The following is a 27978-nucleotide window of genomic DNA, read 5'->3' as shown; positions in this document are numbered from 1 at the left end:
ACAACAACATGGCCGCTATATATAGCGCTATCGCATATTATCATATAGCGCTGTCGCATGATGACGTAGGCTTGTGTCAGTTAGGTGACCTAGAAAAGACGGGAATGGAGTACCAGGCGGAGTATATTATTATACCATGCGCAGACGTATGTGCTTGATAAATATTAGTAGTGAGTGACAATTGTGTACGAAGTAGTAGGTAATAATTTATTCTGGGCCCGAAGCCCTTATACAATTAGCCACACAGAAAGAGCTAGAAACAAAATTATATGTGAAATGTTAGTGTTGTAGGCAGAATCCTCGTCTGGTTGCTCAACGTCCGGTAACCACGGACCGCACTGCCGGTAGCCTTCCTCCTGAAAAAATATAACATTTTATTACCGAACTTTACCTTTCCTAATGACATAATAACTATAGGTCTACACGTATGTTATGCGGTTAGTAAAGAAGTTATTTTCTATTAGATATATCTAGAAGAAAATAGCTAGCTGTTTAAGGGATTAAAACATTTACTATTACATTTTTAGTTAATTGCCTTTACGTTAGAGATATTTATGAGAACAAATAAGTACAAACATGTACAATCTACATATTAACCCTTTGAACGCCACGCCTATCATGCGTGGCGCGTCATCGAATCGTGAACCTTGTCGCAATGCACGAAGGTTGATATTGGGCTGTAGCGGCGCGTGTCTGTTGACGTCTAGGGCCACTTGCACCATTCACTAACCCGGAGTTAACCGGTTAAACCTGGACGTACCATGGATACCAGTACAATTTGACACTGGGTTAACGGGTTAACCCCGGGTTAGTGGGATGGCTGGTTAATGGGGTGCAAGTGGCCCTTAAGCGCAACTTGCACCATCCCACTAACCCAGGGTTAACAGGTTAAATCGATAACCCAGTGTGAAACTGTACTGGTAACCATGGTAACTCCAGGTTTAATGGGGTTAACCCCGGGTTAGTGAGATGGTGCAAGTGGCGCTAAGCGGTCAAAGGGTTAAATAAATCCGTACCTCTTGGTACCGATGTGGAAAACAGGCGGTGTGCGGCGGCCGAGTAGCTAACGGCACGACGTTGCGCGCGCACGCCAGCAGCGCTGCTGACGGGACGGTTTTAGGCTCGTCTTCGTCTTCTGTCGCCACCTGGTTAAAAAGGTCAGGTGAAACTCGGAGTAATAAAAATGGAAATCGGAAATTTTCTCTAACTGTACCTAGTAGCTTACACTTTTGTGACGCCGGTGACGGCGTGCTAGGTTAGCCAGCAAACATATTGCAAACATTTTATCTTCTGGCTGATCGTAGAGTCGAGCGGCGGGGCATACAAACTTGCATCCATGAAGGTAGGTATAGTTATCACCAATAGAAGTCAGTTGGTGCGTGACAGCGAAACCTTCTGGTTTGTCATAGGGTACGCTTGCGTCCATGTAGGCTTTTAACACCGCCAATAGAAGCAAGTTAGTATGAGGTAAAAACATTGCACATGGTACCGCTCACGTGCAAAGCGTCTCATCTACCAGCCGGTTGTAATCTCTATGTCCTTGCAATAAAGTTTTGTTTACCTTCTGGTTGATCATAGGGTCGGGTGGCGGGGTCGGTACACTTGCTTCCATGCAGGGTTTGAACAACGCCAGTAGAAGCAAGTTAGTATGAGGTAGCAGTGCACCAGCGACCGGCCACGCGCAGGTGGTCTCGTCGACTGGACGGCTAAACGCCTTTAAAGCTCTTGCTCGCTGAAACAGAAGTCGAATTTTTCAAACAGAAGTCAAAAGCTTGAAAGTAACTGATTTTCCCTACCACTCCTTTAGCCTATGCTTCTTACATTTATTTTTATATTTTATGTTTTACCTACGTTTGGATATTGATCTGTTTTATTACAATTTTTTATTTATACCTTTTTGCATGTGTTGTACCTATATAGCTTTTCAGCATCTTTATTGTAACTTTAAGTTAATCAAGTTAATATACCTACTTACTCACATATGTAGCACAATACTGTTAAAATTCTCCAGATAAGGAAGAGCGGTACCTCCTGGCACAGGCTTTAAAGCTTAAAAGGAGGTTCCAATCACTAGCTTTAAGATGATTATTGTGAAAGTAAATAAACATTTTTTTTTTTTTTTTTTACATTTAATACGTAAAATGGTCGCGATCGATCGCACGCAGCGATCCTGGTTCGGTTGACTAGCACGCGTTCGTCGAAGAGTCGGTCGAAAGCCTCGCGCTCGAAGCTCTTTTTCGTAGCTCTCCGCCGCTTTTCTTTTTCGAACGCGGTTTCACCAGACACCAGAGTTCCTTGAAAGAGAGGATCACACATAAAAAAACAAATAAGAACTTTTTTAATATATTTATATATAATATTAGCTTTAATAAACATTCTACAAGCCTAAATCTATGTTAATTTATGTTTTGCTTTTTCTAGTTTGACCAATTTGATCAGATTCAGAAAAGAAATTGGCGTCAATATATTGTGGCGTCCACAGTCCACACCACCTGATTTGATCAGACAATTTAATCAGATTGGCGAAAAAATGTCATTTAATAGCTAATTGAGGTTTCTAGCGCGTTTATGAATAACGTTATTGTCTTTAACGAAGTCTCAGAAACAAATTAAGTAAATTATTGCTCTTGCGCTGTAGATAAAAACTCACCATACGTGGAGACCGCCAATATAAGAAGAGCTTCGCTAGCCACACGGATTACAGCTTTCGTGGCGTGCCATACTGACCTCAATATCGAAGGCATTATCTGAAATAACACGTTAGAATATTTAAACACAGTCATGTACAGTCACCTGCAATAATATGTTACTCTTCGAAGGCCGCAAAAATATATGAGACGCTCTTATGGCTCTACAAATAAGGTCGGTTAGATATTTTTGCGGCTTTCGTTATGTAACATATTATTGCAGGTGACTGTACTTACCTAAAAACTTCGCCGAGAAATTATTTTGTCAACAAAACATTCTTAAAGTCACATAAACTGACGGTCTCTGAAGGGAAGCACAGGCCTTGTATAGTCGAGAATGTAGTTGAGATTGAACACCTTTATTCTTCACCCGCGGTATACCTACCTTATGGCTTATACATAACTTACAGGGCCTGCTGAGATGTATTTCTCCGTGGGACGGTAGCACACGGCCTAGTAACACTGTATCTTTTAACCAGAAGATGGAACACAGAATAGAGTGAAGATACTGGAGATATACTCACAGGGCAACTGATTTCTCTCTCTCCACGAGAGGAAGCCAGAACACGAAACACACGGCTTGGTAACACTCTTCATTTGATCAGGAGATGAATAAACATAGTAAAGGGTACATATATTGGAAATATACTTTCGGAGCTAGCAGATATATCTCTTCCTTCGCAGGAGGAAAGTACACGTTCAGGACGGACACTGACTAGCTGTTATATTTTTTTCTGCATGTCCCAATAAACGTGAATAGGTGAGATAGAACACTGTTTCTTTAAGCAGGCGATGGAACATAGCAGTACCTATAGAATGAAGATACTGGAGATGTACTCACAGGCCCCGCTGACATCTCTTCCTCCGCGGGAGGGAAGCACACGGCCTGGTAGTCGTGGATCCAGTTGAGTTCGAACACCTTTTGCTTCAGTAGAACTGTCATGGCCGCCGGGTAAAGCGTGGCTAGGTGACGCCGGAGTGGCACCTCGTGACTCTAAACAATCCAGAAATATTTGGGTCACCAAGAGTGCAAGTCACAATTTCTTTTTTATGTGGTAGGAGGTGTTTGGAAGTATGCAAAGTCAGATATGCCGAAATACTTCAAAGTCAAAATTAAACAGCAGGATATAAACCGGGTATAAAATGACACTTCTGGAGTTTAAAAATTAAATGAACATTTTTAGTTCACAGAGAGTTTCAGTGGCTAATGTCTCCTTGTTCTTGGTAGATTATTGCTGACGATTAGAAGCACCTTCCTATGACGAGTCAGGAATGCAGAAATATTTTGAAGTAAAAATTAAACTCCGGAATAGGTATAACACAAATAAAAGCTTTCTGTGCACACAAGCGGGATCAATAGATTGTCAATGATGAATTGTAGTTCTTAATTCTAAGACGAGATTTTTTTCTTAGACAGTTTTCCTGTATCGTCATTACAATTTAGGATTTCACAACACTATCTCGGCTGAAAAAACACCCTGTATTACCTCCATATCTTCGTACGTGTCTCCATTAGCAGCCACAACCCATCCACCGTCGTCCACTAGCAGACACAACCAGTAAATACCGTCGCACGTTGTGTGCAAAGGGTCTTCATCCTGCGTATACTGAAATTACGAGAATTTAAAGGGCAAAATAATGCCAGAAACAGAGAGGGTAAAAAAATTACCATATGACTTTGAAATAAAGTCCACTCACGTCAAAGTCAGTGAACTCCTTCAGCACGTCTCTCAGATATTGTGGATGGAAGTGGAAACCCACGACGCCGACCACTGCCTTCTCTGATTCGTTCTCTCGTTGCAGCTCCAGCACTTGGGCTGCTGTCAGCCATTTTGATTGCTCTCCTAACTGTAAATATAATGAAAAAAGTATTGACACTTTATTGTACAAAACCAGTAGAATAAGTCAACAAAACATCAGAAATGCATCATGTTGTTACTAAAATTTTTAACCGACTTCCATTTCATAGAAGGAGGAGGTTCTGTATTCGGTTGTGGCTATGTTTTTTTTTTTTATGTATGTTCATCGATTACTCCGAGACCCGTGGGCCGATTTGAGTAATTCTTTTTTTGTTCGAAAGGAGGTACTTCCAAGGTGGTCCCACATTAATCTGGTGCTGTTCTGATGATGGGATCCATGAGGAATTGAGGGAACTCCTCAATTTTTAAATGCACATGTAGGGTGATTTGGGTGTTTTCTTAAGCAACTCGAGCATTTTCTCTCGAAAACCACCAATTTGATGGAGTGGACCTGATGATGATGATTGTTGATGATAAATGATGATTTTATAAGTGTAGATTACTCCGGAACCCGTGGTCCGATTTGAGTAATTATTTTTTTGTTTGAACGAAGTTACCTCCAAGGTGTTCCCATAATATTGTTGGTTATAATCTGGTGACGGAATTCAGAAGGAAATGAGGGAACTCCTCAATTTTTAAAGGTACGAGTATGGCGACATCGTTGTTTTTTATAGTAATTCAAACATTTCCTCCCGTTAATAACCCATTTGATGAAGTACAACTGTAGCCTTACCACGAGTTTGACACTACATCTTCGCTATCGTCTTCGTAACTTACTTTCTATACATCTCGCTCGCACTAATAGGATGCCAGTACGAGCGAGACGCATAGAAAGTAAGTTACGCACACGCTAGCGAATATGTCAGTGTTAAACTTATGGTAAGGCTACTGAGGAGTCGGGAAATGGCGGTTGAAGGGTTGGTGGTTCAGGCTTCAGGGTCGCGGGGTTCCGTGATCAGGGGTTGATGTGCTGTGAGGTTGAGTGATCTGGGGGTTGAGGGATTGGGTCAGTGGCGGGGCGGAGGATGGATTTTGTGTTTGTGCACTGTAGTGACAGGAATGATTACGAATTTAGTGATACGCATCATTTTTATTTTCATTCATGCGTCACGCGTCACTCATAAGCTGTTAACAATGCCTTACAATTAAAAATGGAAAAATAAAAACTTTTACAAAAAAAAAGAAAACCGACTTCAAAAAGGATAAAATAAAATATAATCCGTTTTTAAGTATATGCGTTACTAACTGATATGTTTGAAGTCGGTGCCAAGACAAATAGTAACAATACCGGTCAAAAATAATCAGCTTTATGTCTATAAATCACATTACAACTGTACTAATAGGTATTATAATAGTGAAAGTAATTCTGTCTGTCTCTTTGTCACCTTTTCAGCTAAACAACTGCCATGTAAACTGGTGAAATTTGCCATGCAGGTAAAAAGTTAAAGCCCTGTAGATGGTTCTTGAATTGTTTTATATTTTGAAATCAAGTTCTCTGGATAAGAGGCGGGAAATAACTCAGTCCCAATCCCACACCTGAGTACTATGGACAGTTCGAAAAATAGTAAAAATTCCTCTTTAAAAAACATATCAGCAATCGCATTGGTTTTATACTAGTACCGACAAACATGGTACGGACTGCGCCAAGGTGGATTGACAGTGGGTTCTTAGGTATCTACAGAAAGTATGATAATTGCTGTCGTGTAAGGCAATCCTTGTTATGGCAAACATTGTTATCGGATCACCCTAAAATCATGGTATGCTTCAAATTTGGCTTGGCACCGACTTTATACTTAAAAACGGATTATATTTTATTTTATCCTTTTTGAAGTCGGTTTTCTTTTTTTTTTGTAAAAGTTTTTATAATGTATGTAGTTAAAAAATCTTTGCGACTTTTTACTCTTCTTAGTTTTAATGTCTCAAATTACGACGACTAATCGTTTTACCAATAAACTTATTGAAATTATCTAATAAAATTCAAGACCTATCGAGCTTTGTAAGACAAGTCGATTTTTTCGCTTCATCACTATCAAATCACTATGTAATGTGCATCGCCGGGTTTGTAAGGAGGTACTGACCAATTACCTTAGAATTTAAATTCATAAACGGCAGGAATCGTAGCGGGCGAGCTTACTTCTAGGGAATTTAAAATTTCCAACAATTCCAACTGTGGAAACAGGATACTATAGTTAAAATGTAGTTGATCAGTAGATGCGCCCCAACTATTAGCAGGCCTCCGTCACACGCTCAAGGCCACGCGCTATATGCCTACCGCTCGGCGTATCGTCGACGATACAACCGACAGAGGGCCGCCGAACGCCCGCCTGAACGCTCGCACCGCACGTTTCCCGCGCTTACGCTTCGAAATGCCGAAACCACGTAATTATTGTGCAGTAAATGTGTGTAAAAGTCAAAGGAAAAAACCTATAATAAAGATTCATCTTTTTATGGCGGGCTAAAGGTCCCACCTGAAACGTTTAAGAATTATATTGAAGGGTTAGAAAAAGTATTTTTAAATAATTTTGACGACGTAATAATTAATCGGCCTGGTAGCACCGTATTACAACTTTAAAAACCGTTGATTTTCCGTTGCTTTGCTCCTGAGTATTTATTAAAATTATTTACGCAATTTAGGATATTTACAACTATAAAATTTAATAACAGAGAATTCCGAGAAGGGAAAAAAATATAAATCATTATATAAAACTAAAACATATTTGATTGACTAATAAAAAATATGGTTGATCCGCAACATTCGTTTTATTACAATAATCATCATAGGTAGATGCCTACAACCCTAGCGCATTCTTACGATGACGCGTTAGCACGTGACTCGCACGGCGGGCAACACAGTCTCGACTCTTTGTGCGCGTGCTTATGGTACATTTCTTCTTGTCCTGAGCAGCAGGTATTATTATTAAGGTTTTGTAGGCTATTATAGCGTAGGTATTTTCGCTTTTGTTTGGGAATGAAGTATCTGTTACGTAGTAACTATTTATTAATCTGTGCTATTAGATGTGAATCGTGTAGGTATATAAAAACGTATATAAATTACCGGTGGCGGCCATGCGTCCGTCATAGTGGTCCTTCTTAGCCGGATCGGTGCGACTGGAGCATGCACGATGAGCGTGCCGGGTGATGCGGCTGCTCGAACGTACCACGGTTCGCCAGGCCCACGCGCCCACAGTGCGCCGTCCGGGGGATTCACTGAGCCGGTAACGTGCCAGTGCTGCCAACGCGTTAACCCGCTCTCTGAAAACAGGTAAATAACTAACATAACATCACCCAGGATCTAAGGGGTGGTCCCGAAATCATGTGATCATATTTGGCCTTTTGGTGATTTTAACGCACCCCCACCCCTGCCACAAAATCAGGTGATAATTATGATGCCTTTAGACGCTAAGCAATCAAGGCCATGGCGTCAATGCGAGCTTTCATTTTTTAAAGTTGGTACGATAGTTTTTTGTATTGGGTAAATACGTATATAAAATAGAGCGGATTATTTGATCTGATAAAATTTTTGAGTAATATTGTTGTTTTTTGGCTTTCAGCTTTGAAAAAAAATTACACGTGATATCTTCTCTGACCCCCTCTCCCACATCGTGATCATTCGTGATATTTTCTTACCCCCCCTCCGTCCCGTCCCCCCCTCTAAACGATCACATGATTTCTGGACGACCCCTAACCATTAACCAACCTCTTTTTCCCGCGAATTCCTAAAGTATTTTTTTCAAGCGCATATTCGGTAGGTAAGTATTTTTGGGTAAGTCAGGGACGAGGCATTATAAGCACTCACCCGTAGCCACAAAAGCGGTGACGGAGCCGAAGTAGCACTCAGTACAGTTGAGCCCCGGCCCTTCCTGGCGACTCGCCCAGGTCTCGGTTGCAATCGCATCCGAAGACACTCGCGCCATCAACTCTTCGTCACCTGCCAATTAACAAGTACAAATACAAATGCATTTATTTCATTACTTTTTTACACCTGTTCTTAGTTAGGTATAATATAATATAAGGGTTAGGTAGGTAATTAGTCCATCTTAGGTATAATAACTACCTATTTATCTAACTAAACATTGTGCAACAAATTGTGTAAGTAATGAAAAAGGTGCGGGTACTTGGTCAGCTAAGGGAGTGATATGAAGATTAAATAATATTTAAACTATTAAATTCACATAAAAAACAAAACATTAGTAGGTACATAACAATAGTTTTCTTACAAGTCTTTTAGTAATGTCACTAATGACGCTTATAGGAAGAGGTTAAAGAATAGTTCAGATCTATCTATCGGCACCAAATTTTAAAACTATTGTCGGGCATTAGCCGCGGTGACCCAAAACTAGTCACTACATAGAGTAGGAAGGTAAAATTGCGGTCCACAGTCCTAATTAGGGTTGCCAACCGTACTATATTATATAGTATTGTACTATATTTTGGCTCTCTGTACTATATACTTTTGGAAAAATATATAGTACGCTAAAATACTATATTTCCGATTAAACGTATATTACACTCATATTTAGTATTTTATCTGAAAGTACTATATTTTTTTGGAATGTACTATATTTTTATTCCTTATTCTGGAAAATACTATATTCCACCAAAAAAAAGTTGGCAACCCTAGTCCTAATAGCCGCATAGTTGAAAGAAGGACAGAGGTGATGGGATAGGATCGCTCAAGGCAAAATTGTGATTTCATAACAAGCCGATTTCATACGCACACAGTACCTATACCTAATACCTACTCACTCATCCCGATGAGTGAGTAGGTAGGCTCAATGTAGGTAGGAGGGCAAGCAGTACGTGGCTGCTTGCCCTCGAGTTGTGAACGTGCGCGTGTCGCGCTTAATCATGAGGAAATAATCGTGTTATGAAATCACAATTTTTACACACACACAACAATCTAAATACTCACATTGATACGATGTTTCCAGGTCACCAGACCCGTCAAGAAAAGGCGAGAATATGTGTTCCAGTCTTTTCATGGGAAAGTTCGGCTTGTGTCTACGACGCTCCAAGAATTCCAATAGCTCTAGCTTTGGACTGTCGAACTTTTTGTGCACGTATTGGCAGTATAACCTGAAATATTAAAACAAGTCAAAATGCCAATTCAGAAGTGAAGCCAGAGATAATAGAGGTAGATAGCGATATAATATAGAAAGCGACTTGGTAGGGAACTACTATAATAGTAATTGGGCGTGGAAGGCAATGTTTAGCACATGTACGCTGCACATGTCGTTTTCTGAGCCTTGCTTGCGGAATCACTGTAGATACTGCGGGTGACCACTGGTGACGGGGCAAAGCATCAAATCCACCGCCTCAATTTCGGGCAAGATGAAAACCAGCGCTGAAACCACGCAGTAAAGGCGGGCTTCCAGCACATTAGCTGAGACTGTCCTATTGTCACGTAACTCATGTAATTGTAATTGAGCTCATTCATACATAGGTACATTGTCTAGGTTAAGTATAGCTTAAGAGTGTAAAAATAATTGCAATTTTAACCTTTGTTGTGGCAATAAATGATTTATCTATCTATCAAATATTGTGTAGTGATCATGACTTACCAATCTGGCTGGACAACAAAATCAGGGTCAGTCAGGGCCCTCACTGCTTCTTGCGCCATCTTCTGTGTAAACCTAGTTGCCGCGGGCACCACATGAGGCTGCCGATGCCGAGGCAAGACGGCCACAACCGTGTAGTGGTCATGCACTCTTCTCCAGTGATATTCCCGCTCTTCGATGAGGGCTCGCATGGCGTGCTCGTAGATGTACTTGCCGGCAAGGGTCTCGGTGCCTTCGGTGCGGTTGATTAGGATCCGGCTACGGAACTTTGAGGATTGGTTAGGTTTATTATGGGACCGTAGGTACTACAACCAGTGTTGGCCAAACCAACTGTTAATTGTAATTCACAATTAACCATTATAAATTGAACCGTAAATCGTAACGTACGGTTACAGTTTACGGTTCAATTTATAATGGTTAATGGCCAATAATCGTTAATTTCATTAACATTTCGGCCAACACTGTGGGTACAACATTTATGTTAGGTAGTTTATCAAAATATTTAAATGTGTCTGATTGGGGTCTCTATTGTTTCCCAAAAAGTTTTAAGTCATAATGTATTGTTTATTCGCATTTTAGTCATAATTTGTTTGGTTCAGAAACGCGTTACTTTTCGTTTGCCATAAAACAAACCTAACCTAACCTATATATATGAAAACGTTACGAAAATCCTGAAAAGTTAACGGTTACAGTTTTAGGACTAATGATAATATGACAAACAATACATTATGACTTTAAAATTTACTAACTTTATTTCTTATTTACTCGTAATGCATGTTAATTATAAGATGTAATAATGTTTTGAAAAGATGTGTCCCGCCGAGTTTGTTGCCGGTCCCATATTGGGATACCCTCCTCCAATTGAGGGGGGATTTATATCTTCTCGAGGCAGAGGTGTAGGGTTGGAGCCGCTGTAGCTTCGAATGAATGAATGAATGAATGAATGAATGAATGAATGAATGAATGAATGAATGAATGAAAATTTTTATTTCAGGCAACTAGTGGCCCATACATAAATACCTTAAAACTAGCATACATATTATAAAAATATATTTTAAAACTAAACACTACAAATCACATTATGGCTGCGATGCATTACGCAACCCCGCAGTGTCAGGGAGCCGGCCGCGGAACCGCCGAAACTTGACACCCTTCGGCCAAAATTCCTCCTTGGTGAAGGTTATAAAATAATTTAGAGACGATCAAACTTTTATCGCAGCTTCCTGTTTCATACGATGCCGGATAAATATAATTACCTTAATCCATTTTTCAGGGTATGGTCTTGGTACATGACTTTCTGCCTCTTGTTCCAAATCTAGGAAGTCCACCGTCCGATATCCCGGCTTCAGGATATCGCCATCGAACTGTTATAATTAACTTATAGTGTTAAGTTTAATTACAGTCGCAGTCAGATATATCGGAGCGGCCGAGATGCTCACAGATATCTGAACACGTCTGAATTGTCAGGGCGCTAGAGTGCGTGCTCTAATATGTTTGAGCACCTCAGCCTCTCCGATATATCTGATGGCGAATTGGTGACTGTACCAGTGTACCTACTTAATTATTACCCATGTATTTATTTGTTTTTTCTTCCTTGAAATATAACATCTTCGTTATTGATTAATTACCATGACTTTCTTAATAACATTAAAGAACAAATAAATATCTGAATACTCTACACAACACCAAAAAAATTGTCAGTAACTTGTTTTATAGGTGTCTACGATATTAATTTGCGACGGTCTACGGCGTAGCACCTCGTAGCGAGACTCGAAAGAAATATGGCAAAATCATAGTTAGACTAGCAAGTAGAAATACGTGATCTCTGCTTTCCCCTCCAAGATATAAACGAGATTATATATATGCACCCGTATGTAATGTATGTATAAAACTCACCGTAGGGTTTAAATTTTCGTGCAGTACAATATTTCCTCTGTGGTCTATTATGAACAGCCTACCTCCGGCACCCACCTAAAATAAAAACAAATGATCTCACAATTAATCGACGTAGTACTCGTAGTAGGTATTATTTAGCTAGGCCATCTCAAACTAGTGGCTCTCTGAGCTGTAGATCTCGTGAGTATTGTTGTAATAAATTTGAAATATTACCAAATAGGGATGTGTTATGTGTCGCTTAACTTAATTCAAACTTGGAGAAATTTGACCCTCTCAACAAATATTATATTTTCTTAATACCAAAATCGCATAATCTGACAGATGGATTTATCCGAGTTTACAGTTAAGAGACACATATTTTGTCTATGACATAGTATCTCGTCAATAAGGAAAATATATTTCACGGTCGTATTGAGGAAAACATTAATAATAATAACAAAAATAAATCAATAGCGATAACAAGAGTCCAAGGGAGAGGTACCTACCTACTTTATTTAGTTCAGTGTGGTTTTGTTAAGCTGATTACGATTCTCGAAATCTCAGATGAGTAATGCAATGACGTACAATTTATTTCAATTATCTAATATATTAAAAAAGGTATAAATTAATGGATTAACGGGCGTATGCAGGTCGGCCTCTTTGCGTAGTACTTATTAGGTAGGTACCATAGACTTATAATATATAGAGACGGTGTCTCAGCGAGCTGTCACTGTTGCCACTTTTGTTTAGTGTACGATTAACAATGTGGCCCACCTTGCTGTAGCCATGTCGATAAAGTCATATCGATAAACTATCGACATTTCTTGCAATTTTAATTTTACTTCAAAGGTTTAACGGTACCTAAAATGAACAAAACGCTTTTATTCTTTATTGTGGTTATCAGATCACAATTTTATAGTCACGCCCCAGCAGGGAACCAAGGGAAAGTTCAGATATTTAATTAAAATACATAAATACCTCCTAAAATAGGTGTTCCGCAATAATTGAATTATATTATTATATTATAATATATTCATTATCCATTAGCATTTCAATTATGTTTATGTTTAACGAAGATATTGACGCTTCAATTAATCGCTATTTCGTTCCGCTGTGTAGCGTTTATCGATATATAACATGATTAAAATCGACTTTTCACATCCCTAAAAGAGCACACATATACGCTTTTACGCACACATACATCTGGGCGCATCACAAAAGGCAACACTTGATTTGAAGTCCATCTTGTCAACAGTATGGTTGTCCTTTTTTGGCAAACGGCATTTTTAAAAGAGCGAGGAGAGAGAAATGATACTAGTTGCTGCGCCGTGAAAGAGAACAGAAAACGTTGGGCCCTTGGTAGGTACCCTACCATCACTTAACAGGTAAGCGGAGCGGCCGCTTCTCCATAAAAACGTAGTCCACATATTCCTCTCTGGATATTAACATTATAGAGAATATGTTGACACAATTTTGACGTGTATTGACACTTAGCTATGCCGCTTCGTTTGAATTTTAAATTCTCCTACCTCTTATGATAATTAAAAATTCGAAAAAAAACAAACGAATCATAAATAACTGGAGTTGATATACTCGTAAATCAAATTGTGTCAATATATTTTCAATAATGACGGTCTGACACTGGTGCCATGGGAAAAAGGCAAGTGCTTACTATGGGACGCTACGTGTGTAAGCACTTTTGCCCCCTCACACCTTTGTCGCACCATCCGGGCGGCGGGCGCAGCCGCTGAGGTGGCGGCCCTACAAAAACACCGAAAGTACTCAGCACTCACCAATTACCTGTTCGTCCCAGTAGCCGTAGAGACGTCCGGTTGTTGGTGCGCTGAGGCAAAAACCTTCCTTAGGGAAGTAGGTCGCCGCCTGCAAGAAAGGGGCCTTGACCCGCGCTCCGGGTTTTTCCTGGTGCAAAGGCTGTCCATCGCAATTCAACGCGGTAACGCAGCGAGTGTGATGGGCACCTTTGCGCCGGGGGTAGCGCGTGGAGGCCTGTTTCAGTAGTTTTTATATTCCTTGTTTTATTTTAGATATATTTAGGGTTGTTAGTTTTAATTTAGTTTTATTCATAGATGTATTTAGTTCATAAGTTATTTATTTGTCCTTTTACTGTCTTTTACAATGAAATAAAATTTATTTCTCATAATGTTAATATCATAATATCGACTATATCCAGAGAGGAGAATGGGGACTACGTTTGTATGGAAAGGCGGTTTGGGCCGTCGTCCACTTTCGTCTTAAATGTGTTGCATCCCGTTTCGATACGAGCCGCAAGGAAGCCAGAGACGTGCTGTATACTAATCCGGTGAGGTCTGGCCTCAAAGCATAACCGACACACGACTCAAGACATTTAATTTGAATTAATTGTATTATAATTGTTTATTACTGAATGTGATTTGTTTAAAGTCATGGCTGAACACGTGATATTATCATTTATCAGCAGTATGAATATGTTTTGATAACGAAAACACAAAGTATACGCGGTACCCGATATGTGTTATCTATGAATATGAAATCACGCCATTATCGCAATATGTTAATATTGAATCTGGACATAATGGCGTATAAGTAGATGTCTAATCTCGGTCAATGATAATGTGCAATGTGTCATTGTCATGATGCAAACTATACCATTATAGAATAGATTTATAAAATCCAATCTTTGGGATATGGATGACTTGGTAAAAGAAAGAGACATACATATTTCAGAGAAGTGTAGGACTCTCCTTTCTTCCACATGCAGTCTCGCAGTCTCAGTTAGAGAATAAACAAAAGTGGCGATTACTTCACTGACAATAGCTCTTAAAGTATTTTTAACAGAAAATAGTTACTCAAATCGGATCACGGGCCTCGGAAATCGGAATAATCGGTGAACATACAGAAAAAAATTGTTACAAAACTCGGTTAAAAAAGCACATTTTTGACAGCGAATGAATTAAATCACAGGTTAAGCCATACGAGTATACTTCCTAGTAATAGCCGGAAGTTTAAATATAACTATTTAATCAATTTATCACCTAGTTACACTTGTGAACGTGCAATACGCGTTCAATTAAATATTAGATTATAGAGATAATTGTGGCATGCAAAGTACTGAAGCACTCTTTACTGTACTTAGTAAGTACCATCAACATACTTATAGATAGTTAGATATCTACTTTTTTTAAACTTTAAATTACTCGTAAGAGTGACCTAACTCTAGCGTCTGGTTGACGTAACTGGTGACCGAAGAGCTGGCGGCTACCTCGCACAACGTATCAGCATTGCGATACAGCGAGGAAATGCCGCCAGCATCCTTGGTACAATGCCTCAAGGGCCTATTTTAGATTTAAGCTAGTTATTAATTTCGTTTAGTAGTACCACTGTATATATATTGTATGTAAATAAATGTTTAAAAAAAACTCTATTGTATGTATATTAGTAGTATTTTTCTACATCCTTAAAGCTGATAAGATGAGGTGCCTGATTTTCGAGAATATATCGAGTGAGCGAAGCGTCTTTGTTTCAGCTAAGGCTAAAATGCTTTCTTAAAGTGTCCTTGCATTTCTCAGCCATTTCTCGCGAAATTTTGTGAGAAAGCTCGGTAATTATAAACTGTTTTGGAATTTTCAAAATGGCAAACCCATCGGGGTCGCTAGGACAGAGCCACTGGTATATTACAGGTAGGTAGTAATATTTATAATCGGGAATGTAATTAGGGTTGCCAGATGGTCGGGATTTGGCGGGATTCTCCCGATTTTTATCATTTGTTCCCGATTCCCGACAAAGTGAAAACTGTCCCGAAAAACAGCTTCACATTATAAAACAATAATTTTGCCTGTACGATTTTTTTTGTTCATGTTCTCAAAGAATTTATACTATTTTTAAATAAAAACCTCTGATGGGCAGAGCAGCTGACGTAGTGCCAATGATGTAAAATATCGTTGTTTTTAATACAATTACTTTAATTTGAATGTTTTTTTTCCCGAATAAGTCCCAAAATCCCGAAAAATAGATATTATTTCCCGATAATAGCGCCTTTCGATCTGGCAACCCTAAATGTAATCCAACTACTAATGTAATATTTATGATCGGGAATGTAATTCAACTACCTACTTACTTGATAGAAGGGTAGGACCAGCTTCAAGTGATCGATAGGTATGTCAACTCCTGCCACTCCGAGAAGGCGGTTGACTGGGTACTGCAACGGATTTAAAATACCTTTGAATAATACAGACATGCAATTATAAATTGCTATAACCCTAGTCAAGTAAAAATATAAATGACTAGCTTTTGCCCGCGAGCGACTTCGTCTGCGTGGAATTAGTAATTTGGGTAGCTTATTTTTTATCCAATCTGCTTTTTATCGATTCCCCATACAAACTTCCACCCCCCTTTTCACCCCCTTAAAGGGTGATTTCTGTGATAAAAACTACCCTCTGTCCTTCCTCGGGACTCAAACTATCTCCATACCAAATTTCAACTAAATCGGTTCAGCGGTTTAAGCTTGAAGAGGTAACAGACAGACAGACAGACACACTTTCGCATTTATAATATTAGTATGGATTACAAAAGAGAGGCACCACTTACCGTTCGTGTTGCTTGCCTTTGTAATTCCTAAAAGATAAAATAAAAACGTTTCAATCATTTTCATTGCAGTCATCATAATGAAAAGTTGTACAGTACGAAATAGATTAGAGCATAATTATTGTTTCACCTACCTAAGTAATTTCCTTTGCAAGTGAAAGTGAAACGGTGCGGGAGGACGATTCGAATTTAAAAAATTGTGACGGGTTTGAACTGGTTTTGATACGACCTTGAAGCTTATCTTGGTGGTTGGCGCGCATCTCACGCACGACTTTCACTTTACTCTCTTCTTTCGCTGGTGCGTGAGCGATCATTATCATCAAAATCGTATCAAAATATGATCAAAGCCATAACAAATAGTTAAATCTGTATCATGCTAGCTAGATATAACAATACACAATGGTGATCTCGAAGATTTTTGTGGCAGCTTGACTAGTTGAATTAAAATAATCGATATAATAAGTACTAAGTTTCCCTATACACACTAATATAATTTTTAAATTTAAAGGTAAACCCAATGTAGCCATAGCCCATGAAACCAATAAATTACAAATTAACATTTTGATTAAATACTTAGGTAGATCAATAAATAAATTCTTACTTCGGCTAGAGTGATGGTAACATTCTGAAAAGAAATGAAAGCATGTACTTAGGATATTACAGCAAAACTTTATTAGTAGAGCCATTTAGGGTTAAGGCAGGGACAGGAACCGGTTACCTTAACCGGGGTTTTTCATAGGGTTATTTTAGAGGTGTTTATAAAAACCCCTACCATAACGGTAACCGCTTAATAAGGTAACACTTTGATTCGGTAACCGTATCAGATCGAGTTAACCTCTGAGGGGCTACCGCGAAAACCGAAATTCGCAAATTGCGGGGATCTTACTCTTATACTCCAATGAAGGCGTAATTAGAGTGACAGAGAAAAATGCCCGCAATTGACGATTTTCGGTATTGGCGGTAGCCCTACAGTTACCGGTAACCGAAATAAAAACCCAGTCTATTCAGTTACCTCATTATGAGGTTTTTGACCAGTTCAAACGATTGTAATCTTTACGCACACTTAAATTCAACTTATTATTGAATAACCGAGGTTGGCATGGGCGGTCTATGAAGCCTCCAACGGCTCCAACACAAACAAGTTTTTTTGCCTTTCCTTTGTTTATCTTTATACCTACCTGTGTGGTGTGTTCTTATTATAAATATTATTATATGTGACGTCCCACGGTCAAAGGTACCTTATGGCGGGTATGGAGTTATGCATACCCCAGTAATCTACAATAAATAAGCTATCGATAACACAAAAGATCAACCTTCTAGGTTGCGTAGTTACAGAGATATGATTTTTTGAAAATAATGTTGTGAAATGAGCAACTTTACGATAGAGAAGTTTTAAGTTTAGCCGCCTAAAAAACTATGTTCCTGAAGTAGGTTACATAGTTGACTACAAATAATAATACCTTATATATCTGAGATTAAAAAAATATTGCGACTTGTTCTGTAATGCAAATAGAAACTTTTGATATCGACTGATTTATGTGTATACTAACCAATCTCTTGAAAATAAAGTTTTATTTCATTTTCACGATTGATTGCAATGAGCTCTCAAGATTTAAATTTTATCTATTAGAAAACGACACTGACAGACAGTTTAAGCAAAAAACAATACCGATTTAGAGGTGAAAATGTATTTGCGACTTTTTCATATAAAATCACAAAATTGAATATTTTTACTTTTAATGTGACACACAATCAATTTTTCTGAGCACATATGAAAGAAATTCTGTCATTCAAATGAAATAAATCCTAAAACCCCAACTAAATACTATATTTAACCCCTTATGCCACTTTAAACTTACATAACAATAACAGTATTTGCTCCATACATTTACGAAAAGGTACCTTATGGAAATAAATCTAATAATACATCACTACAAAATATCAATCATATTACCTACAGTTTATCTTTTATGAATAGAAAATATTAATTTACATTAAACTGCCCCCAATTTAATTAGTTCTTCGTCATAATAATCTTAAAAAAGACCAATAATTTGTATGTAATGAAAAGGTACCTTGTGGTCAAGTTACATGATGAGGCATGATGATGATGGAACAGTTAGGATAAACTAATAATATTTTGAGGTTAAGATGGTATAAATCGTCTATTTCTTATCAATAATATATTTCGGTTGCTATTGAAGATAAGCGGCATTGAGGTTCAATGACCTCAGATATTCCATAAGGTAATGCGTCGGGTATTGGCATTTTTCAGCAAACCAATGGCTGATTTACTGCATGCGACCAAACCAAATGAAGATTATTCTAGTTAAGAAAGACTTGACGAGAGTAACTTTGGTATAATAGCAGTCTACTTGGATTTGTGATGTCGGTCTATGTACGGTTATAATATTTGCGAGGCGCCCCAACCAGAACTGAAATTATCAAATTAGTTTTGCAGAATGCTAATACAGTTCTCTACCAAACTTCTTTTCCCGTATTGACTAGTTTTTTTGGGAATTTTCAATCTTTTTTCCATAAGGTACCTTTTCTACTAAACTCTGAGACGACATTACTAGGCTTATAACTAACTTATAACAAAAATAAAAACAGGTAAACAAACGTTACGCATTAAGGTTTCAGATCACACAATAAAAAAAAATTGAGCATTTTTTCACCTCTTTACAAAACATTTAATATCTCCGAAACTAGAAACCCTCATAAGGTACCTTTTCCCGTGGAACGTCACATATTATAACTAAAATAATTAAAATAAGTAAATTAAATATATTAAATAAATTAAATAAATTAAATAAATTAAATAAATTAAATAAATTAAATAGATTAAATAGATTAAATAGATTAAATAGATTAAATAGATTAAATAGATTAAATAGATTAAATAGATTAAATAGATTAAATAGATTAAATAGATTAAATAGATTAAATAGATTAAATAGATTAAATAGATTAAATAGATTAAATAGATTAAATAGATTAAATAGATTAAATAGATTAAATAGATTAAATAGATTAAATAGATTAAATAGATTAAATAGATTAAATAGATTAAATAGATTAAATAGATTAAATAGATTAAATAGATTAAATAGATTAAATAGATTAAATAGATTAAATAGATTAAATAGATTAAATAGATTAAATAGATTAAATAGATTAAATTGGCCATAGCAATCCAGCGCGGGAACGCTGCCTGCGTGATGGGCACCTTACCAAGGGCGCAAAGTTTTGATAAATATTTTTAGTTTTTAGCTTTAGTTTTTAGTTGTACTTAATTTTAGTTTTGTATTCATTTTATAACACTTTATTTTACAATAAATGAGTTTTCCCCCCCCCGATTAAATAGATTAAATAGATTAAATAGATTAAATAGATTAAATAGATTAAATAGATTAAATAGATTAAATAGATTAAATAGATTAAATAGATTAAATAGATTAAATAGATTAAATAGATTAAATAGATTAAATAGATTAAATAGATTAAATAGATTAAATAGATTAAATAGATTAAATAGATTAAATAGATTAAATAAATTAAATAAATAAATTAAATTAAATAAATTAAATAAATAAATTAAATTAAATAAATTAAATAAATAAATTAAATTAAATAAATTTAATAAATAAAGTCAATAAAATCAACAAAATATAAATAAAGTAAACAAAATAAACAATTTTTTTAGTATTTTTTTTTTAGTTCTGACGGCACATCACTAAAACTACTTTAATGTAGCAAACCAGTAAGCAACCGATAATAAAGGTTACCATAACTGAATGAAAACCTGTTAAAAACCCTTAACAAAAACCCTATCGCGATGGGGTTTTGAGATTAACTCGGTTAAAGGTTAGGGTTACCGTTTCAATAAGGTTACCATTACAATCAGGTAACAGTATGATAGGGTTACCGAATGATAAGGTAACCGAATCGATTGGGTTACCGAATTGATAGGATTAAGCGTAAAGAGGGGTTTTCCGGTCCTTGGGTTAAGGCAGAGCCACCGGCTGCGTGAGCGTAGACGTGCATGTGCTCGTGCGCTAAAATGTTTGAGCCGCGCACGCACCCTTCACGCCAGCGGTGTGTCGTCTCTCATAAGGATGTGTATATTACAACGCACACGCACCCGGTGTGCACAGGCCTTTAAGTTAAATCGATTATTTAATACGCTATGAAATGTTCAATTTAAAGAAATCTTATAAACACACTTATTATTGGTGGTACTTACCTCCATGGTGGTGTTTTCAAATACAGGTACAGAGACGCTTATTTGCAAGCGATAGTCCACATCGAGACCTTCATAATACTGCCCATACTGATCCTAAAATGTATAAATGATATTTTAATATAACTTTGCAATTTACAAAATATAATACTGTCTTATGCATTTTTATGTAACTAGGTACCTACTTAATGATACACGAGGTACTAATATAACCACGTAATAGACTCCCAAAATAATCGGCATACCTACATACTACATCAATGTTGAAAAACAAATAAAAACCGGCCACGTGCGAGTCGGACTCGCGCACGAAAGGTCCCGTACCATTACGCGAAAAACGGCAAAAAAAATCATGTTTGTTGTATGGGAGCGCCACTTAAATATTTATTTAATTTTTTTTGTATTTTATAGCGGCAACAGAGATTCATCTGTGAAAATTTCAACTGCCTATCTATAGACAGTGGAGTCTTAGTAATAGGATCCCGTTTTTACCCATTGGGTATGGAACTTTAAAAAGAAAATACTTACCAGCTTAACTGAATGCATATAATCCTTCATAAGTTGCTCCGGATCGAGTAGTTTCTTTTTATCGCGCCGCAGGGCGAAGTAGCGGTCCCTCTGTTCTACGTTCTCTTTTTCGATCCAGTGGACTTCACTGCGTCTTGGATCCTTAGAACAGGGAAATAGAACAGTTATATTTATAAGGGCAGGTGGGCTAAGAGGAACTATGGGGGAAGGAGGACACTTGTAGGGAAAATAAACAGTTAGAGATACTTTAAGATATTAAATATAAATTAAATGATAATACTAAAAAGCTGATTCATAAATGAAATTAACTTAAAAATATGTACGTAAAAGGACTTTTCTCACGGTTTCTCTTATCCCGAGAAAAATAAAGTATGTTTCTCTTACCCCACCTAACCTTATGACGAATACAATCCTGATCATGAAAGTGTTTGGGAAAATATGCATATATAACGTGAACTCTAGATTTAAGAGAACTCTCACGTAACGTACGCAATTGGAGACAGGCCTTGTATTCTTAGCGCTATAAATAAAGGGCATTTTCTTGTTTTAAGCTTCCTCAGATAACAGACTTATAAGTCTGATTTTATAATAATAAATGACTACTTGAACATTTGTACCTAAATGCCATAGCAGTTTGAATATATCAATTTAATAAAAGACATGGTGGTTGTAACCTGTCCAGCAATATTGACGTGATCATCTGCTCTCATAAAGGCATGCTGGTTGGCTGGTATTCTGCATTCTGCATGGCTATACTTAAACGTAATCTCGAAGATTTTTGTGGCAGCGTGACTAACATGCTTATGAGCATATGTAGAGTACCTTCAAGTACCTCGACATGCGCGTAGACGTCGCTGAACACCGTGAGGCGTTCCTTCCTCTGCGCTACTAGTGGACGTTCTAGCACTCGAAGAAGGCGCAAAACCTGTTGAAAACAAATCAACATTATAATTATATTAAAGGCTCGACTGCTAACGTACGGATTTCTACAGTTCTGTGGAGGGGAAAATATCGATCCCTATACAAAAATACATAATGAGAAGTTTCCCAAATTTTTCAATGCGGAAATTTCGGAATTTTATAAACTTTTCGACGGCACATCAGTGCTGACTTCCATGTATCATGAGACTGAAATAACGCTCTTTCTCTATAAAGATTTTCTGGGTGATTTTACTGATTTTAGTCGGCATATCCAGAAGGGACCCCAAAAGTTAAATAAATAATGAGATTAATGAGTCACAAATGATCAATGTGAATATATTTGCCATAGATAAATAACCTGCTCCGTGACATCCGCGTGTGTGGTGAGCTCCGCAAAGTAGCCATCTCGGGTGCAACTGAGCTGGAGGCTGTACTCGCGAGTGTTGTCCCTGACGCCGTACGGGTCATGCAGCCAGATCACATACAATCTGAAGACATGTGGTGACAATTTCCTTTTGATCTCAATCGATCAGATTATTTTGAGAAGAATATCTTTATGGGAACAGCAGTATAAAATCATATTAAAAATCTAAAAATGAGTGAGTCACAGATTTTGCAGTCGGATCCAGCGTACGATGCTATACGGCTCGATTCGGGAAATGAATTAGAGATTCACTAGATATTACATAGTAAAGATGACGTTCTACGGCAAAGGTACCTACCTTGGCTGGCGGCTGGCGCTTACGTCGCATAGCGTCGCAATAATATTGAAGCGGCGTTAAGAATAGCGTAAGCGCCAACCGCCATACGGTACCTTTACCCGTGGGACGTCACATATCTTTACTATATCGTATCTAGTTTATCTCTAATTCATTTCCCGAATCGCGCCGATAGGTTAGTTAGCTAAGTCTACTCTTAAAGTTTAATTAAGCTTGAAGGTGGTCGAGTACACTACGCTTTCTAGCCTCACTGCCGAATTTGCTCCGTATACCTCTTCGTCCCAATATGTCTGCGTCACAGCACCACCAAATATGGCGCAGGCACGTTATGGTCAGAACTATCAACGCTGTTTTCTGGACATTCATTGTATAAAATGAGGAGTATCGACAGAAAGAGAAATAAATACTCGTACCTTATAGACCCATCCGGGTCTAATAAATCGATGAGTTCCGTCATATTCTCGTTCAAGGTGTCTGTGATAAGAACGATCGCCTGCTGGCAGGGTCGGCGGCGCCCTGGCTTCTCCCGCTGAAATGAAAAACTTAAAAATAGGTAACTTGATGAGATTTGAACCGAGCAATGCGCCTCACTGCTATTAGAACTGCGGCTGGGATCGACCAAGAGGCCGAAATTTTTCATTTTGCATTTTTCTTAGACAACTCTACGGCAGATCAAATGCCAATTAGTGGAGCTACCACGACCAGCCATATATTAAAGTTAATATTGCCGTTGACATTACCTGCTCCTGTAAGGTGCGTACTGCATGCGTTAAAACAACAGTCATGTCCGTCTCATTCTTAAACTGCAGGTACTTCATCGAGGCCATGATGGCTGCTGTGTTGATGTGATTCGCCTAAAAAAATTAAATGCAACATTTACCTCTCCTTTATAATTACCATACTTATAAGTTTTGGCTTATTATACGTACCGATATGAGCATGTCCTCACCGAAGCAGGGGATGATCGGCGTGACCGTGATGTTAAACCTCAGCACATTAATGTGGTCGTCATCAGTCAGGGCACTGAGCAGCGCTAAGATGAACTGCTCGGCTATGACCTTAAATATACCCATAAATATTAATGAACATTGTTGCAAATATTTTTAAATATCGGTATTTCACGCGTCTACAAAAATCTACGATAGTGACTATATTTATTAACGACTTAAATTCCTACCGAATGTACAAAAGGGCCTAAAATGGTGTTAATTATAGTTGTAGGGATCTCCCTACAACTGAGCAACTGCCCGATTCGAACTTTAAGATACGTCAATTAAGAGATCTAGAAACGATATGGATTAGGTGTGTCAGTGTCAAAAGTGACGTTTTTGTTTGAAGAAACGTCACATTTGACACTGACATATCTAATCCATATCGTTTCTAGATCTATTAATTAATTGACGTATCTTAAAGTTCGAATCGGTCTGCATGATGAGGATGTCCCTCGGCGCTCCGCCAGCGCGCACGTACCAGGGACGCAAGCGGCAGTCGTACACGCCCGTCGGACTAATGTCGCTCATCATCCAGGGATGATTATAGTACCTTGTTGGAGGAGTTATACATGGAGCCTGACGCGTCCAGCATGATGAGGATGACCCTCGGCGCTCCGCCAGCGCTCACGTACCACGGACGCAAGCGGCAGTCGTACACGCCCGTCGGACTAATGTCGCTCATCATCCAGGGATGATTATAGTACCTTGTTGGAGGAGTTATACATGGAGCCTGACGCGTCCAGCATGATGAGGATGACCCTCGGCGCTCCGCCAGCGCTCACGTACCACGGACGCAAGCGGCAGTCGTACACGCCCGTCGGACTAATGTCGCTCATCATCCAGGTTTGATTATAGTACCTTGTTGGAGGAGTTATACATGGAGCCTGACGCGTCCAGCATGATGAGGATGTCCCTCGGCGCTCCGCCAGCGCTCACGTACCATCACGGACGCAAGCGGCAGTCGTACACGCCCGTCGGACTAATGTCGCTCATCATCCAGGGATGATTATAGTACCTTGTTGGAGGAGTTATACATGGAGCCTGACGCGTCCAGCATGATGAGGATGTCCCTCGGTGCTCCGCCAGCGCTCACGTACCATCACGGACGCAAGCGGCAGTCGTACACGCCCGTCGGACTAATGTCGCTCATCATCCAGGGATGATTATAGTACCTTGTTGGAGGAGTTATACATGGAGCCTGACGCGTCCAGCATGATGAGGATGTCCCTCGGCGCTCCGCCAGCGCTCACGTACCACGGACGCAAGCGGCAGTCGTACACGCCCGTCGGGCTGATGTCCTGGTATTCATCGTCTTCCTGCTCCAGTGATAAGTCCAGCTTCTGCATTGATTCCCAGGAGGCAGCTGAAATGTTCAGTACTAGTATTTTTTCAGGATGTATTACTACTGTATTTTTGTTTTAGTTATAAAATATGAAAGCACGCAAAATAAATAATTAGGTACATTTTGCCTTTAATCCGGACGTGTTCAGGCCAATAGAAATTCAATAAATAGGGAAAAAATTATTTGATAGGGGTGCCTGGTATTTAAGTACATAATGTTAAAAATCTTGGGACACGGTCGCTATTCCGCCAAGTCGAGACCAAGGCAAGGGCACTGTCTACCTTTTCTCCAATAAGCTTACCCGGGTAATGTCTTAAAAAGCCTTTGGCACTGCAGAAATATTGGAATCCAAGCGAGGCGTCTTGGCGGTAGTTGTCTCGGAACACCGTGTCTAGGGCTTCTGACCAGTGCATGTCACTGAGAACATTTGGATCTGAAAAAAAAGCACCATAGCAGCGAGGAATGATGGTACTCTCCTAAGAGAAGCCTGCACGTATAGTCCAAGTAATTTATCTTTGGACCATTTCGTACCTTATTGTACAGTGACAATCAATATAATTAAGTATAATAACCGCTAAAGCTTATTGTCACTGTAAAAAGTAACGAAGGAAATACTTTGTCAATTCTAGCTGATACTTAAATGAAGAAGCAAAGCCTTTGCAATAAATGCCTCGAGCATCAATCGGGAAATCGCGGCTTAATACTACTACAGGATCATCTCAGTGACAGCTTAGCCATTTTAGGTGACCGACCTTACCACTAAAAGTAACTGTTGATTCGACTAAAGACTGTTATGGACGGTTGCGCCGTGAACGCTACTGGGTCTAACAGACACTTTGGCATCAACACTACACACCAACTTACACTACCAATAGGCATCTAGATTAGATAGATCACATAATAGTTTTGGTAACATTCGAACAGGGCTATAACCGCGAAAATCGAAGTTCGCAAATTGCGGGCATCTTTCTCTGTCATTCTAATTACCTATGTCCTAGGGAGGCCTATGTTCAGCAGTGGACGTCTTATGGCTGAGATGATGATGATGATCCCCGCATTAGCGAAATTCGTTTTCGCGGTAGCCCCCGTTCCTGTAGGTACTATTGTGTAAATTGACTAAATTGTGTACTTTACCGCAGTCAAACACCTCAGTGGCGACGTGTACGCTGCTGGAGTTGAGCGACATCTTGGCGTCAAAATGTGCGCTGTCGTGCAACACCTCGTAGTTCTGGCTTCGACACGTCATCAGTTTCACGAAGTAGTAATCGTGTCCGTCTGGCTTCGTTGGATATGGCTTTGGTTCGCCTAGTTTCTGTGACACAGTTTTGTAACTTGTTACCTATAGATAGCTTGAACTTGAAGATGTTAAACAATTTAGCGGTATTATAAGGTTAGAGGGATTTGCCTCTCCACAAGTGATCCGAAGAAAAAATTTTGTAAAAATAAAACGTTGCGAAAATGTGTCTAACTCTACCTTAAAAATAGGGATAGGTACTTAAAGGGTGGTCCTCGCCTACTCTAGTCAAATTACTGTACATTTGAATCTAAAGTTATTTAAGTAGATACATATCATCAGTAGGTACAAGTACATATCATCTTGCGAGCTATAGCTACCTTGACATTTTTCTATTTGGCCCTATGGTTGACTGGTAGAGAATGCCACGAAGCATTAAGTCCGCCATTTGTACTTTTTTTGATGTGCAATAAAAATTAAAATAAAATAAATAGTAAATATCGGTATATTTCCATTACGATTCTGATTATATTTAGGTAAGTTGGAGTCGCAAAAGTCGCATTGCACTCTTTAGGTTACTAGACTTACATAGCTGTATTTGAATTGGTAGCCCTTCGGCGCTTTAGTTTTGCTCTGTAACTGCTCAGCCTTCTTCATAATGGCCGCCGCAGCCGCTGCTCTCTTCTTCAGCAGGTCCGAGAAGGCCCCGGCGGCCTTGTCGACGATGGCGGCGCCATCTCGCTTGCCGCTCTTGACGTTTTTGAAGCGGGACAACAGCGCCTCCCGGCGGACCACGTATTCTTCTGTGGCGTGGAGTTTCTTAGCTATGTTTTGAGCCCATTTTCGTATTCTGTAAAATTCAGGTTTTTTTTTTAAATAGCCTTTTTTGCTTAGGTACTTACAGCTTACACGAAGCGAAGATCTAACATTCAGGTAGAGAAATACAGAAGTAAATATTTGAGTATATTTTTATTTTTGATAGTTTGTTTTGTATTAACTTTCGTACCTATAGTTGATCGAATGTTAATGTGTAAGAGAGTATAGTTAAAAACCCGCTAAATGCTATTTGCAACTCACTGATCGCGCTTGGTTTTTTGGCAACGGTAAAAAAAATCCGAGTACTTCTGGAAAATTTAAAATATTGGAACTGTTTTAAAAGGTAAATGACATTTATTTGTGACAATCACAACCATGTACGAACCATGTATTGGCAGTCCTTAATATCAATGAAAACTCACAGGTCTGGATAAATAATCTTATACTTCTTCTCTGGCTTAGTCGGTGGTTTAACATACGGCTTTTCACCCAGATCGCTGACTCCCAGGGGTGTGGAGTTGGTTCTGTTCCTGCTTATACTTAGCAAATACTCTTCGTGCTTTTCTAGATCTTTCATTATTTGCTCTAACGATCGCGTGTCGCTGGCAGGCTTCGGTTTGGCGCTTTTGGCACACAGTGCGGTTTGGACGACAGTTACGACTAGTAGTAATGTTATTTTCATA

The 27978-nt window shown here is 38.7% G+C and overlaps 1 protein-coding gene across 1 annotated transcript; it reads right to left on the bottom strand.

Annotated features, from left to right (window-relative positions):
- LOC134799011 (voltage-dependent calcium channel subunit alpha-2/delta-4-like) lies at positions 1-27978 on the bottom strand. Its single transcript, XM_063771436.1, has 29 exons — positions 27718-27978; positions 27068-27383; positions 26380-26557; positions 25547-25678; positions 25076-25266; positions 23841-23969; positions 23652-23765; positions 23325-23440; positions 22551-22680; positions 22104-22196; positions 21272-21412; positions 20747-20839; positions 17102-17125; positions 16504-16530; positions 16034-16114; positions 11941-12015; positions 11301-11408; positions 10048-10310; positions 9399-9562; positions 8283-8414; positions 7542-7738; positions 4386-4535; positions 4175-4294; positions 3529-3681; positions 2651-2747; positions 2128-2294; positions 1562-1732; positions 1017-1145; positions 1-356 (listed from the first exon to the last, which is right to left on the bottom strand). Exons 1-29 carry the CDS (start codon positions 27975-27977, stop codon positions 228-230), a joined length of 4080 nt encoding a protein of 1359 aa, XP_063627506.1. The 5' UTR covers position 27978; the 3' UTR covers positions 1-227.

This window comes from Cydia splendana, chromosome 17 (genome assembly GCF_910591565.1).
Source record: "Cydia splendana chromosome 17, ilCydSple1.2, whole genome shotgun sequence".
Lineage (NCBI taxonomy): Eukaryota > Metazoa > Arthropoda > Insecta > Lepidoptera > Tortricidae > Cydia > Cydia splendana.
This window is presented reverse-complemented; position numbering and strand designations above follow the sequence as displayed.